The sequence below is a fragment of the Hylobates moloch genome, unplaced genomic scaffold, assembly GCF_009828535.3.
Source record: "Hylobates moloch isolate HMO894 unplaced genomic scaffold, HMol_V3 SCAFFOLD_3, whole genome shotgun sequence".
Classification (NCBI taxonomy): Eukaryota; Metazoa; Chordata; class Mammalia; order Primates; family Hylobatidae; genus Hylobates; species Hylobates moloch.
In genome coordinates, this window is record NW_026652278.1 from 126,478,376 (window position 1) to 126,496,296 (window position 17,921).

Sequence of the window (17,921 nt, forward strand, 5' to 3'; positions counted from 1 at the left end):
GACAAAATCTCTCAACATTTGCTTGTCTGTAAAGGATTTTATTTCTCCTTCATTTATGAAGCTTAGTTTGGCTGGATATGAAATTCTAGGTTGAAAATTCTTTTCTTTATGAATGTTGAATATTGGCCTCTCTCTTCTGGTTTGTAGGGTTTCTACAGAGCGATCTGCTGTTCCTCTGATGGGCTTCCCTTTGTGGGTAATCCAACCTGTCTCTCTGATTGCCCTCAACATTTTTTCCGTCACTTCAACCACGGTGAATCTGACAATTATGTGTCTCGGGGTTGCTCTTCTCAAGGAATACCTTTGTGATGTTCTGTGTATTTCCTGAATTTGAATGTTGGCCTGCCTTGCTAGGTTGGGGAATTTCTCCTGGATAATATTGTGAAGAGTGTTTTCCAACTTAGATCCATCCTCTCCATCACTTTCAGATACATCAATCAAACGTAGATTTGGTCTTTTCACATAGTCCCATATTTCTTGGAGGCTTTGTTAGTTTCTTTTTACTCTTTTTTCTCTAAACTTGTCTTCTCACTTTATTTCATTAATTTGATCTTCAATCACTGATCCCCTTTCTTCCACTTGACTGAATCGGCTATTGAAACTAGTGCACGCATCACGAAGTTCTTGTGTCATGGTTTTCAGCTCCATCAGGTCATTTAAAATCTTCTCTACACTGTTTATTCTCGTTAGGCACTCTTCTAACCTTTTTTCAACCTTCCTTGCTATGAGTTAGAACATGCTCGTTTAGCTTGGAGAAGTTTGTTATTACCGACCTTCTGAAGTCTGCTTCTATCAACTCATCAAAGTCATTCTCTGACCAGCTCTGTTCCATTGCTGGCAAGGAGCTGCAAACCTTTGGAGGAGAAAAGGCACTCTGGTTTTTAGAATTTTCAGCTTTTCTGCTCTTTCTTATCTCTATCTTTAGATAAAACCATCTTTGTGGTTTTATCTACCTTTGGTCTTTGATGTTGGTGACCTACAGATGGAGTTTTGGTGTAGACGTCCTTTCTGTTGATGTTGATGCTATTCCTTTTTGTTTGTTAGTTTTCCTTCTAACAGTCAGGTCCCTCAGCTGTAGGTCTGTTGGAGTTTGCTGGAGGTCAACTCCTGACCTTGTTTGCCTGGGTATGCCCAGAAGAGGTGGCAGAACAGCAAATATTGCAGAACAGCAAATACTAATGCCAGATTCTTCCTCTGGAAGCTTCGTCCCAGAGGGGCACCCACCTGTATGAGGTGTTTGTCGGCCTCTACTGGGAGGTATCTCCCAGTTAGGTTACATGGGGGTCAGGGACCCATTTGAAGAGGCAGTATGTCCGTTCTCAGTGCTCAAATGCTGTGCTCAGAGAACCACTGCTCTCTTTGGAGCTGTTAGACAGGGATGTTTAAGTCTGCAGAAGTTTCTGCTGCCATTTGTTTAGCTATGACCTGCCCACAGAGGTGGAGTCTATAGAGGCAGTAGGCCTTGCTGAGCTGTGGGAAGCAGTTTGAGCTTCCTGGCCACTTTGTTTACCTGTTCAAGCCTCAGCAATGGCAGACGCCCCTCCCCCAGCCAGGCTGCAGCCTGGCAGGTCAGTCTCAGACTGCTGCACTAGCAGTGAGCAAGGCTCCATGGGCCTGGGACCCACCAAACCAGGCACGGGAGAAAATCTCCTGGTCTACCAGTTGCTAAGACTATGAGAAAGGTACAGTATTTGGGTAGGAGTGTCCCATTTTTCCCGGTACAGTCTGTCATGGCTTCCCTTGGTTAGGAAAGGGAAATCCCCCAACCCCTTGCACACTTTCTGGGTGAGGTGATGCCCTGCGCTACTTTGGCTCACCCTCCGTAGGCTGCACCCACTGTCCAGCCAGTCTCAAGGAGATGAACCAGGTACCCCAGTTGGAAATGCAGCAATCACCCATCTTCTGCATTGATCATACGGGGAGCTGCAGACGAGAGCTGTTCCTATTCAGCCATCTTGGAACAGAAAAACCTCTTTTTCTTTTTTCTAAAAAATGTGATTATTACCTCGAGAATTATTTTCATAATCAAATAGTTATTCATTGAAAGTAAGTAAAGCAACTGTTTGATTTTGCTTTACTCAAAAATATTGTGTCCTTAACTTCATTAACTAATAAAATATTACAGTAAAAGGTAGCTCTGTTAATTCATCAGGCTAATAAATGACACATAAAAGTGCAGGGTAAACTCTTAGAAGATAACATAAGAGAAAATCTAGATGACCTTTTTTTGGTATGACAATGAGGTTTTATTTGCAAAACAAAAGGCACAATCTGAGAAAGAAATCATTGATAACTTGGGCTTTATTATACATAATTTGGAAAAAAAATTATCTGTTCTACAAACTCCACTGTTAAAGAATGAGAAGACAAGCCACGTACTAAAAGAAAATATTTGAAAAAGAAATAAAAGATAAATGATAGTTATCCATAATGTATAAAATAATTCTTAAAACTCAACAATAAGAAAGTGAGGCTGGGCACAGTGGCTCACGCCTTAATCCCACCAGTTTGGGAGGCTGAAGAGGGCAGATCACTTGAGCTCACCAGTTTGAGATCAGCCTGGGCAATGTGGCAAAACTCCATCTCTATAAAAAACACAAAAATTAGCCAGACATGCACACACCTGTAATCCCAGCTACTCTGGCGGCTGAGGTGGGGGAATCACTTGAGCCTAGGAGGCGGAGGTTGCAGTTAGCCGAGATTGCACCACTGCACTCCAGCCTGGGCAAGACAGCCCAATCTTGTCTCAAACAAACAAAAAGAGAAAGAAGAGAAAAGAAGAGAAGAGAAAGAGAGAAGAGAAGAGAAAGAAGAGAAGAGAAGAGAAAGAAGAGAAGAGAAGAAGAAGAGGACCAACCCAGTAAAAAAATAAGCAAAATATCTGAACAGTGTACTCAGATTGCAAATAAGCACATGAAAACTTATTCCATAATATATGTCATCAGAGAAAGACATATTAAGGCAACAATGAGATACTATAACACACCTATGAAATAATCAAAATCCAAAACACTGACAATACCGAATGCTGGGAAGAATATGGAGAAACAGGAACTTTTCATTCATTGCTGCAGGCAATGAAAAATTGTACAGTCACTTTCGATGATAGTTTAGCAGTTTCTTACAAGGTACACATAGCTCTGACCAGAAATTTTGCATCTTGGCATTTACCTAAATGAGTTGCAAACATGTCCACAAGAAAACCTGCACATGGATGGTTTATAGCAGTTTTATTCATAATTGCCAAAATTTGTCATTAACAAAATAACCAGAGGTCCTTCAGAAGATGAATAGATAAATAAAAAGTGTTTTTTATGGGATGTTATTCAGTACTAAAAATAAGGGGATGTTACTCAGTACTAAAAAGAAATGAGCTATCAAACCAAAAAAGACACAAAAGAATCTTAAATACGTATCATGAACTGACTTTTTTTTTAAAAAGCCAATCTGAAAAGACTGTATTGTATGATTCCAACTGTATGACATTTAACTCTTATGCTATTGCTAAAAGTTTTCTAAAATTTTCTGACACTGCGATTATATGACTGATATATTTCTCTACCATTTCAGTATATGAGCATTATCACTAAAATTTTCCTTCCCAACTTATTTATTTTCTATCTTGTCCTTGATTGAAACTGTGCTCTCCAACCTGCTTTGAAGGCCACAGCACAGGTACCTAAGCGAGAGTTAGTAGGATTACAGGAGTGGTTCCAGTGGAGTAAAGAAGGCCACAAGAGTTTTGCCAATTCTCACATGAAGACATATAGTCAAGTTTCCTTTCCTTTGAATATGGGGTGCCCTTGATACTTACTGTGACAAATAAGATATGACATAAGTGACAATATGATACTTCCAAGGCCAGTTTTTAAATAAAACCAGCAGTTTCTACTTCCTTCCTCTTCAGGAGATGCAGCCATCATACTACAATACTACATACCACATACTGCAGCCATCATATGGTCAGAGTACATAAGTAATGAGGCATCTCACAGAGAGTGAGAGGCCAGGTAGAAAGCCCTCAAGACCCAGCTATGAGTGTGAAGCCTTCTTGGACCCTCCAGCTCAGCCTATTCTGCCTGCTGAATTCAACCAAGTGGGTGACTTCAGCTAATACCAAGTAGAGCAGAACAGCTATGAAGTGAACTTATTTGAAAAGGAATAAATTATTCTTAGGTCAACAAATTTGGGGATTGTTTCTAATGAAGCCATATATAAATGAAATCATTTTTGACTTTGGCTGAACATTTGAATCAACTAGATGGTAAAAATATTAAATGATCTGGAACCAAGCCAAGAAAATTGACATTTCTAAGGGTGGAATCTTAGCATCCCTATTTTTAAAGGCTCCCAAAGTGACTGCAACACACAGGCAGTGTTGGGAACTATGTAGTTAGTGTTGCTTGTGCCCAGTTCTGCTTCTAAATAACTTCTCCTGTAACATTTAAAAATTCCCCACATAGTTTAGCCTTATGTCATCTAGCTCTGTTGCTTTCAATTCTTTAGTCTGAAACGTTTTATTCTTCAAGAACACTCAGTCCCAAGCATTCTGAAAATAATATGTCTGTTTGATGTTAAGTGTAATTAATGGATCATAACTTCAACGATTTGGTTTTCTATGTGTTTGTTTGCTTGCCTGTTTGTAACAGTCTGTTTTGTGTATCTGCATATATCTTAGTAGGAAAAGATTCAATAAATGAATATTCAGCTCATTTCTGACATATGACTCATGGAACATATATCTAAATCTTCAGAGATCTTTTTTTTTAACAACTTTTTCAGGTGTTTTAAATCTTACATTGCTAATGTGGGAAGTTGTCAGTAAATGATTCAGTGTTTCCATAAGCAGATAATTTCAGTATTTCAAATTTCTTTATATGCCTAAGAGAGACAGGTATCTTTTCCAGATGTTAAGTAGAGACATAAATGTGAAATTAGATTCAATTAGCAAGTTCATAAAATAGCTTATATATTTAATAGATACAATTAACTGGTATTTTAGCTTTTTATCAAAATAAATCTTCTTTCAAAGATCAACACATTTTTATTAAGGAGTAATTCTATTTGGTTTATAAAAATCTTGAGAGTGAAAATGAGTCTTGCCAGTTCTAATTTATAATCCATTACTGAAGTGCTTACATTCAAATACATTGGAGATGGACAAAAACAATCATTTGAATCTAGGTTCCACCAACTTAATGAAACCACTTAGACCATCTAAGTTCAGTTCCTCATTTATAGTAATAATAGTGCCTACATCCTAAAGCTATTTTGAGGCTTAAAATAAGATAATGTTTCACTTGCAATTCTTATAGGAAAATTAACATTAAGTAAATATTATCAATCTTAATTATGTGTCAGTATCATAATAATGGGCTTGTTGAAACACAGCTAAGAAACACCTCCTACACATCATACCTCTCATTCTTCACTCCATGGATAAATAAAAAAGGCAGGAGATATTTGAGAAGAAATTCATGAATGGCAACGTAGATTAACTGCCCACCCCTTAAAACAAACATGGATGGCAAAAAATAACATTTGAAAATATGCAAAAAATGAATGAACATTTATTGAATGCCTACTATATGCTATGTATTTTGCTAAGAGTCAACCAAAAAGTTAACAACACACTTCAGGAAGAAAGATTACTGTCAAGCCTTATCAATTATAGATACGATTGTCTCAGAATCTTCTTGGGGTAACCGAAATCTTGCTGAATAGTGTTTAGCTAGCAGAGTCATTTTAATTAGGATCACCTGATTTATACTAGCTTAGTATCCAGGAACCTAATTTCATTTCTATTTACGCATAGAATCATGTATAGGATCCAAGACTCCCAAGTTCCAGAGAGGTGCACTTTCCATTACAACTTGCAGCTGTAGAAATAAAAGAGAGCAGTAAATGCTACTTGAATTTCATGATTTCAAATATCCAGTAAAGATGAATTCACTTGCTGCACCTGCTTGTTGTTTTATCATTCCATTTCCTATCTCCCGTGTGAATTTTCCCACAGACACAACACCTATTTAAAATGATTGGATCTTGAAAAAATGTAAATTGATATTTTATACCCCATAAGTTCTTCTGCAATGGTAATATCTGTGCTATATGCACATTGAAAATTAAATCATTTTTAAGCTAGCATAGGGCCTGTCTAATAAAAACCCTTCTGAAACCCCACTGTGTCTTCTCAGTAGCAGCTTTTCACAGTGAAGCATTTAAGCTTTTAAAAAGCACAGAACAAATGTGATTGATTATCAGTTCACTTGCCAGATTCTGCATTGAAATTAAAGAAAGTAAAAGCTCTTCTATGAAAGTGATATAACCACCGGCAATATTAAACCAATAAAATATGTGTTCAGCTATTTATGAAGTGTCTTGACCCAGATATATAAAGTAGCCTTCTAGTATGTAGGAGCCTTATATAGTAACTGATCAATCCTTTCTAACTGTGGCAAAACAGTAAAAAGCACACCAAATTGACTAAAAGGCCAAAACACCCTGAAAGAATTCCATCATTGAAACAAATATGAAGTTAGCCACACTTGTGATAAGCAGGACAAATGAAAAAATGCAGCCTATTAGTATGGATGTAGGAGATATTCTAAGAATTATTAATTCATTAAAATAGATTCCCAGTGCCTGACACATAACAAAACTAGATTTGATTGAGCATTCACTTGTTTTTCTGCTTATCTAAATATTAGACAATGCCCTGATGATTTTCAAGAAGCTGATACAATTCTTTGCAAATAGCTCTGTTATCTATAAATACCCCATTTCTACTTAGCCTCCATATAATCTATTTTAAATGGCTACAGATAATATTTGTGCATGCTTTGTTGTTTAAGAAGTATAAACACAACCAATAAATGCTGAATTATCTAATAAATAGTAACTTTGGGATTCAGTTTAGAGAGAAGCCAATCTGAAACTTGGATGGATCTATTCAATAAATCTGTTCTTTTTGGAAGGGAAGATCTTAGCAACAGAGAATACAAGGTAGGCCAGAGCAGCATGCAATCAACATAAAGGTTACTAGGTTCCAGGTTCCTAGGCTACCAAGAATTTTCCAGAATGATGATAAAGTATTTTCCAGAAGATGATGAAAGCATCTTGTAGCTGTGGGTTACGTAAACCTATACGAATGGGTGACAACGAAAGGGCAAGGCTTCTTTAAGTAGGAGGACCATGTTTTAAAAACGCAACAACTTTGCCCCAGACAAATAGAATGATTGACTGTGGGACAAGATAGACAAACTAAAATGTGAAAGACATCAATAATGGATTACTAAAACATGTGTGTGACTCAGAGAATTGGTTATAAGAAACAAAGATATTTCTTATTTTAGAGGAATCACCGAACAATGTTAAATCAGTGACAAAAACAAGAGACAAACCCATTGATTTACTTCATCCTGAGGCTGCTTTAGATTTAGGCCTTTGATGCGGTTTATGCAGCCTCACACATATAGTATATAGAGACAGTGGCAGGCATGAAGGTAAGCTTCTGGCAGGGAAGAATGGCATTTATTCCATGTATAGCAGAATTCTTCACCTTTGGGTGTGTATGTGGGTGTGTGAATGAAAATTTTCTGTTTGTATTGCTTCATGCAACCACTATTTATTGATGATTTAAACATCCTCAATTAGGGCAAGATCTTAATGTACGTACATTTAATTTTTGAAATAAAAATTCTATCAACAATGTGATATTAAAGCCAAGCCACTACCATAATGAGTAAATATAAAACTGAAGATATCAGCAAGGTAGAGCCACAGATATAAAAAAAAATCAGTAAGCCTAATATTCTGGGAATATTCATCAATTATTGTTTAAAGCAAGTCCAGCACAAAAGTTCAAAACGTTTTAAGTCATGACTACACAATCATAAAATAAGGAGGACATTACCAAGGTGGCCAACTTATTTGACAACCAATTCTGGTAACGATAATAAAATATTTCTATGATGTATAATCACACCATAAATATCGATAATTCTACCCAAACTTTGTAGCAAAGAAATACATTTTTGTCTTCTACCTCAAAACTTTGTATAATAGAAATATAGACACTATGTTAAATACTATGAACTATATTATTTATATTTTCAAGGCAAGAAATAAATGTTTAATTATAATTGAAGATGTTTTTCTTCAAAAATTACTCATTCATATATGGAATAAATATCCAAGAATAAATACAAAATATTGAGTCTTCTGATTGTCACAGTTTCAGTCATAGGTTCTGGATTTTTCATCGAATGTGCATGTATTCACAGAATTGATACTCCAATAAATTGCGCCCTACTCTCAGTCTGATGATGGATGAGGCAGTGGCAGTGTCGCTCTATACATGAGCACCCCCTGCTGGCCCAACCTGGATACCCATTTCTATTGTAACAACAATTTATTTGGAATATCCCTTACCATATCTTAGATAAATGCTATCCTACGCAACTATGTAAATAGTGATATCACCTCAAGAACTTAGCTCAAGGTACCCTGTGAATATTTGTTTCATTTTAAAAGCAAACAGAATGAACTAGATTAGTTTATATTAGTTTCCCATTGCTACTGCAAGAAATCACAACACTTTTAGTGGCCTAAAAGAATGCAAATTCATTATTTTACAGTTCAGCAGGTCAGTTGTCTGACATGTGTCATACTGGGATAGAATCAAGGTCTCAGAAGGGTTTTTACTCCTTTCTGGTAGCTCTTAGGGAGAACGCTTCTCTGCCCTTTTCAGCTTCTAGAGAATGTCCACATTCCTTAGGTCATAGACTATTTCCTCCATGTTTAAAACCAGCAAATTTGCATTTCTCTGTATTTTTCTCTCTTACTCACATCTCCTTCTTATTCTCTCCTCCACATACTACTACCATTTTAAGGACCCTTGTGATTACATTGCTTCTATTCTGATAATCCAGGTTAATGCCTTTTTTAAAAAAAATCAGGTGAGTAGCAACTTAATCTCATTATGCCATGACCTGAACATATTCACAGGGTCTGGGGATTAAGACCTGGGCATTGCTATGGTGTGGATGTGTGTCTCCTGCTACCTCCGAGCCCTGCATTCATATGTTAAAATCCTAACTCACATGGTGATAGTTTTAGGACATGAAGGCTTTGGGGGGGTGATTAGGTCACAGAAAGGGAGCCCACATGAATGGAATAAGTGCGCTTATGAAACAGGCCCAAGATAAGCCCCTCATCTAAATAAACTCAAAATAAAGACTCAAATAAAACCAGAAATTAAAAGAGTGACACTCCAACTGATACCACAGAAATACAAAGGATTACAAGAAACTATTATGAATAAATATATGCCAACAAATTGGATAACCTAGAAGAAAAGGATAATTTTTTTGACATATATAATCTACCAACATTGAATTATGAAGAAATAGAAAATCTGAACAGACCAATAATGAATAAGGAGATTATAATTAGTAATAAAAATCTCTCATCAAAGAAATTCTCAGGACATGGTAACTTCACTGTTGAATTCTACCAAACATTTAAAGAAGAACTAATACTGATTCTTCTCAAACTTTTCCAAAAAATTAGAGAGGAGGGAATATTTCCAAATTCATTTTACAAGGCCAGTATTATCCTGACACCAAACTCAGACATGGGCACTACAAAAGAAGAAAACTATAGGCCAATATCCCTGGTGAACTTAAGTGCAAAAATCTTCAACAAAATATTTTCCAACCAAATATTATGGAATAATTAAAAGATCATTTACCATGATAAGGTGGGATTCATTCCAAGGATGCAAGGATGACTCCATATGCAAGTCAACTAATCTCATACATCACATTAACATAATAAAGAAGAAACACCATATGATTATTTCAATAGGTGTAGAAACAGCATTTTACAAAATGTCACATCCTTTTATAATTAAAAAAACCTCTTAGAAAATTAATTATAGAAGAGATACATCTCAATATAATAAGGACTCTATATGACAAATCCACAGCTAACACCATACTCAATGGAGAAAAATTGAAAGCTTTCCATCTAAGATTGAGAACAAGACAACAATGGCCAAGCTAGCCACTTCTATTTAACCCAGTACTGGAAGTTCTAGCTATAGCAATTAGGCAAGAGGAAGAAAGAAAAGACATCCAAATTGGGAAAAAAAAGGAAATTGTCCCTGTTTGTAGATAACAAAATCTTAGATATAAAAATCCTAAAGATTCCAAAAATCCAAAAAACTGTTAAAACTAATAAATGAATTCAGTAAGCTTGCAGAATACAAAATCAATATAAAAAATCAGTAGCATTTCATACACTAATGGTGAGCAATATGAAAAAGCAATCAAGAAAACAATTTCATTTACTATGGCTAAAAAGAGATATAATAATTAGAAATAAATTTAAACGAGGTGAAAAATCTCTACACTGAAAACTATAAAACAGTGGTTAAAGAAACTAAACAAGACACGAATAAATGTAAAGATATCCCATATATATGGTTTGGAAGAATTAAACTTGTTAAAATGTCCATACCACCTAAAGCAATACACAGGTTCAATGCTATCCCTGTCAAAATATTACTGTCATTCTTTACAGAAATAGAAAACATAATCATAAAATTTGTTTAGAACCACAAAAGTCTCTGAGTAGCCAAAGCAATGTTGAACAAGGAGAACAAAACTGAAGGCATTGCATTACCTGACTTCAAAATATACTACAATATAGCAAACAAAAAAGCGTAATACTAGCATAAAACAAGACACATAGACCAATGAAACAGAATAGAGACCCCAGAAAATCACACTTTAATAGCCATCTGATTTTTTATTACAGTGCTAAGCACACACAATGGGGACAGGACAGTCTTTTCAACAAATGGTGGTGGGAAACCGGATGCCTGCATGTGGAACAGTGAAATTAGGCACTTATTTCACGAAAAAATACAAAAATTAACTAAAAATGCATTGAAGACTTAAATGTAAGACTCGAAACTATGAAATTACTAGAATAAAACACAGAGGAAAAGCTTCATGAAATTGGTCTTGACAATTTTTTTTTGGATATAACTTCAAATTACAGGCAACAAAAACAACTATAGACAAATGGGATTACATCAAACAAAAAAGACTCTGCAGAGCAACAGAAAATATCAAGAGTGAGGAAACACTCTTGAGGTTTGAAAATATTTTCTTGAGGAAGAAAATATTTGCGAGCTGTGCATCTGATAATGGGGTAATATCTAACATTTATAAAGAATTCAAACTATTCAATGGCAAGAATACAAATAACCCAACTAAAAAATGGGCAGAGGACTTAAATAGACATTTCTCCAAAGAAAATATACAAATGAACAACAGATATATGAAAAAAACCCTTAACATCACGAATTATTAGGGAAATGCAAATTGTACTGTGATGACATATTACCTCACTTCTGTGAGGATGGCTATTATAACGAAGACAAAAGATTACAATGATAGTATGAATGTAAAGTAAAGGAAACCCTTGCACACTGTTGGTGAAAATGTAAATTAACATACTCATTACGGAAAACAGTTACGGAGGTTCCTCAAAGCTTAAAAATAGAATTACCATGTAACCCAGCAATCCCATTACTCAGTGTATACCCAAAGGAAAGAAAGTCAGTATATCAAAAGGATATCTGCCCCCACATGTTGATTGAAGCATTATTCACAATCGCCAAGATACAGAATCAACCTGTGTCCATCAATGAATGAATGAATGAATTAAAAAATATGACATAGACATATCTTGTTTCATTGCACTTTACTTAATTATGCTTCACAGATATTAGATTTTTAAGGTTTGTGGTAACCTTGCATCAAGCTAGTGTATTAGTGCTATATTTCCAATAGTATAGTATCACTTCGTGTCTGTCTGTCACACTTTGGTAATTCTCACAATATTTCAAACTTTTTTCACGATTATTGTATCTGTTATGGTGATCTTATGTTATGTTACTATAATAATTATGTTACTATAATAATTGTTTGGGGGCGCCACAAACCTCAAACACCCATGTAAGACATGTATTTGATAGCTTCACTGACCAGCCATTTCCCCTTCTCTCTTCCTCTCCTTAGGCCTCCCTCTTCCCTGAGACACAACAATATTGACACTAGGCCAATTAATAACCTTACAATGGCCTCTAAGTTTTCAAGTAAGGAGGGTTGCATGTCCCTCACTTTAAATCAAAGCCAGAAATGATTAAGTTTAGTGAAAAAGGCATGTCAAAGGCTGGAATAGCCTGAAAGCTAGGCTAATTGTACCAAACAACCAAATTGTGAATGCAAAGGAAAAGTTCCTTAAAAAAACTAAAAGTGCCACTCCAGTGAATACATGAATAATAAGAAAGTGAAACCGTCTTATTATTGATATGATATGGAGAAAGTTTTAATGGTCTGAACAGAAATCAAACCAGCCACAGCATTCCTTTAAGTCAAATCCTAATTCAGAGCATGACCCTGGCTCTCTTCAATTCTCTGAAGGCTGAGAGAGGTAAGGAAGCTGCAGAAGAAACTTTGAAACTATCAAATGTTGGTTCTTGAGGTTTAAGGAAAGAAAGCTCAAGGTAAAACAGCAAATTATCCAGAAGATCTAGCTGAAATAATTGATGAAGATAGTTACACTAAATAATAAATTTTCAATGTAGATGAAACAGGCTTCTATTGGAAGAAGATACTATCTAGGACTTTCAAAGCTAGTGAAAAGCCAATGCCTGTCTTCAAAGCTTCAAAGAACAAGCTGAGTCTCTTGTTAGGAGCTAATGCAGCTATTGAATTATTTCTTATTTTAAAAAATTGCCACAGTCACTCCAGTCTTCAGCAACCACCACCCTAATCATTAGCAGCCATCAACATCAATGCAAAATCCTCCACCAGAAAAAAATTATAACCTACTGAAGTCTCAGAGAATCATTACCATTATTTAGCAATGAATTATTTTTAATTAAGGTTTACACATTGTTTTTTTAAACGTAATTCTATTGCACACTTGACAGACTATTGTATACAGTAAGCAAAACTTTTATATATGCTGGGAAGTCAAAAAATTTGTATGACTCACTTTATTGTGATACTCACTTTACTGCAGAGTTCTGGAGCTGGACCCACAATATCTTCAAGGTATGCCTGTATGTATACACAACGAAGCACTATTTGGCCATGAAAAAGAAGAATAATCTGTCATTCATGACAACATGGAGGACATTATGCTAAGTGAAATAAGCCAGAGAGAAAGACAAATACTACATAATCTCACCCATGCAGAATCTAAAAAAGTTGATCTCATAAAAGTAGAGAATAAAATGGTAGTTACCAGAGGTTGGGGTGCCTGTGAAGAGGACTGGGGAGATATTGGTCAAAATATATAAAATTATAGTTATATAGGAGTTATAAGTTCAAGAAATCTGTTTTTCAGCATAGTGACTATACTTAATAATGATTTATTACATTATTAAACAATGCTAAGAATGAATGTTAAATGTTCTCACCACAAAAATAACTGTGAGGAAATGCATATTTTAATTAGCTACACTTAACCATTCCAAAATGTGTAGGTACTTCAAAACATCATGTTACATATGATAAATACATTCAATTTTATGTCTCAATTTAAAATAAATAATTTTAGAAAATTAATTTTTAAAATTGATATATAATACTTGTATATATTTGTGGGATACAAAGTGATGTTTCAATACATACAGTGTGTCATGATCAAGACAAAAGTAATTACCTCTGGTTATGTACCCAAAAAAAACTGATCATCATCTTTAACTCTGACAATCTCTAGGTGTGGGAGAACAACAGCTGTTTTCATCTTTAACAATGCATTGGATCAAAGTTTGTATTATCAAGAACATACATTCTTTCAAATGTTTTTCCAAAAAGGAACATGTATTTTTAACATTTTAACTCCCCAATTGGTTGGTAGCCATATACCAACCAATCTCATTAAGCTTTCACGGCTGTTAGCTTTTCTTCTTTTCTAAACCATTAAATTAAAAAAAAAATGCAAAAGATTTTATAGATCAAAGCCAATTAATTGGTACCCTGGTATGCACAAAGTTAAGGACCGCGTTGTTTTATTTGAATAGTCACACTGAGAAAACTCAATATTAATTCACTCTGTCCCCAAACATGCATATTTTAAATGCAAATCCTTTTAGAAAACAAGGGGAACATAAGATAGTGCTTGATTCTTTTTCCTAAATGCTTTTTCTTTCCTTCTTATTTATTTGAAAGAAGGATACATTAGGTAACTTTTTTTACACCTTTAAGAAGATTTAATTTAGTGTTTCTACCAGGCACTGTGAAAAAAAAATTGCTTTAAAAGACAAATAATAGCAAGAAATACATTGAATCATTATTCTAACAGGGCGCAAATACATTTGAATAAGTGATTAAATAGACATTTCAAACAAATTAATAAAAACATTGATGCTAACTTTAGTGAGATAACACTGATGAAAGAGTCTCTTAGGTAACGGGAGGGGAACAGGATACTTTTCCAGAGGAAGGAACATAGCTCTAAGTCTCCAAGAATGAGCAAGTATTATGAGGTAAAGGTCTAGCAGGGAGGTCAGCAAGTGCTAAAAGTGGGGAGAGTGGAATATTCTGTTGTTATCAAGGGAGGAAGAGTAAAAACTTTGATGTGGACTAAGTAGATATGATGAGTAGTGTGGAGCAGGAATGAGGCAAGATTTAAATTAAACTGCATGTCAAGAACTTCTGGTTTCTAGTCCAACATGTAAGGAACTTTGAAGCCATCATCGCATCCTAACCACAAGTAAAAATCTGATGAAACTGAAAACTAAACTGCTCTTCTTAGATTCACTAGAGACCTGAGGTCACAGAACAAACTGCTGTCGAGTTTGTACAGAGCCGGCTACACAGAATTCAACTTAACAGAGCAGAAACGTACTCCTGCTGGAGCCAGTACCAGGGTAGGAAAGCTTGAATTGTCATTGATGCTGGAGGCTTAGTGTGGACAAGTCTAAGATGAAAAATAAAAATAAAAAATAAAAAAAACTCCAGGGGACCCAGTCTTAGTGAGGCTTTTGCATTTTTTTTTTAGTTTTATCTTTAGCTCTACAAAGTTCTCAAGATGAAGGTTAGAGAAAAATTTCTTTGGGCTTCTTGCAGGGGGAGGAAAAGTAACAATTTTAAAATACACCATAGCATTCCATTATTCTTAACAAGACCTCATTTTGAGAAAAACTATTTTGCCAGAGCCTAACCTACTGGGGTTTTAGCAGAGCCTAACCTATCTGGGGGAAAGGAGGTACCTAACTCCATCCTCCACTAACCATCCTATACCACTAAGGAGCAGAAAGAAAAAAATTGAGATGCATTTGTGAAATTCACAGCACAGGAGCAGAGGCTCACTAAAAGAGTAAAATCTAAATATGGGGCTGCAGAAAGCTTCCTCTCCCTCTACACCTTACCATGATGTTATAAAGCTCTATTTTCCACATTTTCCTTTACCAGTGCATCACATCTGCTGTTCAACAACAACAATAAAAACCATTATAAGGCATACTTGAGAAACAGCAATGGCGTGGCACAAATGTTGAAGTTATCAGATTCAGTTATGACAGAAATGTTGACATTATCAGACCATGAATATAAACCATATTTGGTTAATATGCTAAGGGCTGTAATGAAAAGAAATACACAACATTCAAGAACAGATGAACAACGAAAGCAGAGAAATTGAAATTATAAGAATACATAGAAAATAAATGCTTACCATAAAAAACTGAAACAAAAATAAAGAATGGCTTTGAGAGGATCATTAGCAGACTGGACAAGCCTAAGGAAAGAATCTCTGAGCTTAAGGATATGTCAATAGAAACGTCCCAAACCAAAAAGCAAGGAGAAAAAAACACCAGAGAAATGCAGCAGAATATCCAAGAACTGTGGGACAACTACAAAAGCTGTAATATCTACATAATTAAAATAAAAGGAGAACAAAGAGAGAAAGAAATAAAAGAAATAAAAGTAATAATGACTTAGAATTTCCCTAAATGAATATCAAACACCAATCCACACATACAGAAAGCTCAGAGAACACCAAGTAGTATCAATATAAAAAACTACACCCAGGAATATCATATCTAAACTGAAGAAAATCAAAGATAAAGATCAAATGTTGAGTTAATCCAGTGAGAAAAAATGCCTCTCCTATAAAGTAGAAAATAAAAGAATTTATCCAACTTCTCAAAAAAAAATATAAGCAAGAAGAGAGTAGAGTGAAATATTAAAAGTATTGGCAAAAGAAAACAAAGCAAAACATACACACGCAAAAACCACATCTCCTTGAATTCTTTCGCCCGTAAAATTACAATGCAAAAATGAAGGAAAAATAAAGACTTTCTCAGACTAGTGAAAATCGCAGGGTTTGTTGCTAATAGACCTACCTTGCAAGAAATGTTAGAAGTTCTTTAGAGAGAAAAAAAGTAATGTAAGCCAGAGACTTGGAGCTGCATGAAGAAATAAAGAATATTAGAGAAGGAATAAATGAAGGCAAGATTGTAAGTTTTAGTTTTCTTATTCCTATCTGATTTAATAGATAATGGTTTGTTCAAAATAAAAATAATAATAATGTAATTGATGATTATAGCTTTTGTATAAGTGAAATAAAGGTAACAATGCTACATGCGATTAGAGGGAAGAATTGGAAGTATGCTGTTATTATAAGGTACTTGCACTACTTCTGAAATTGCATTTCAAAGCAACCACTAAAAAAATAAAAATAAAAATAAGTATAGTTGATACAGTAAGAAGAGAGAAAATGGAATCATATAAAATGCTTAACTGAACCTACAAAAAGCAGAAAAACAGGGGAAGACAAAACAGGAACAAAGAGCAAGGGCAACAGATAGAAAACAGTGACAAACATGACAGATATTAAAGTGATTATATCAGTGTGTACTTTAAATATCAATTGTCTAATAATACTAATTTAAAAGACAGCAATTGTCAGGGTGAATTAAAAAAGAAGACTCAACTATGTGTTCTTTATAAGAAATCAACTTTAGGAACGAGTCCGCTGGATCGGTGACTGCCGAGGGCTAGGCGACCCCGGCCGCCACCATGATGCGCCGCAAGTTTGGGAATTGGACGCAGATGCGACATGTGATCTCCTACAGCTTGTCACCTTTTGAGCAGCGCGCCTTCCCGCACTACTTCCGTAAAGGAATCCCCAACGTGCTGCGCCACACTCAGGAGTCCTTCCTTCGCGTAATGCCGCCGTTTGTAGTGTTTTATCTTATCTATACATGGGGGACTCAAGAGTTCGAGAGATCCAAGGGGAAGAATCCAGCTGCGCATGAAAATGACAAATGAGCAACACATCCGGATGATGGTTCCCTGTCCCTGGAAGACCTTTCTCTGGAAGAGGAGTCTGCATTACAGTGTCTTAACGACACAATAAACTTCCTACGGTCTGCAAAAGAAAAAGAAAAAGAAAAAGGCAATCAACTTTAAATATGAAGACACATCTAGATTGAAAGTGAAGGGATGGTGAAAATATGCCATACTAACACAGATAAAAAATCAAGTATCTCTAGTCACTATAATAATGTCACACAAAACACACTTCAGAGCTAGGATAATTATCAGAGATATAAAGAGGCATTACAAAATGATAAAAGATTGACTCTCCAAGAAGATAGCAATTCTCAAGGTACATGCATCTCACAGAATGCCAAAATACATGAAGCAAAAGCTGATAGGACTGCAAGGAGAAATAAATGAAGCAATTACTATAGTTGGAGACATCATCACTTCTCTATCAAAAATGGATAGATCCAGCAGGCAGAAAATTATTAAGGACATACTTTAACTCAACACCACCATCAGTTAACTGGATATAATGAATATCTACAGAATAATTCATTCAAC

At 35.3% G+C, this 17,921-nt stretch overlaps 1 protein-coding gene across 1 annotated transcript; it reads left to right on the forward strand.

The window, feature by feature from the left end:
• Window positions 1–17,114: 17,114 nt before the first annotated feature.
• Window positions 17,115–17,363, forward strand: LOC116480043 (cytochrome b-c1 complex subunit 8-like). The gene has a single exon (XM_032754612.1). The coding sequence runs from the start codon at window positions 17,115–17,117 to the stop codon at window positions 17,361–17,363; it is 249 nt and encodes an 82-aa protein (XP_032610503.1).
• The last annotated feature ends 558 nt before the right edge of the window (window positions 17,364–17,921 follow it).

Excerpts from the sequence above, each read along its gene's own strand:
- LOC116480043 (XM_032754612.1), top strand. The coding sequence starts at position 17,115 with ATGCGCCGCAAGTTTGGGAATTGGACGCAGATGCGACATGTGATCTCC.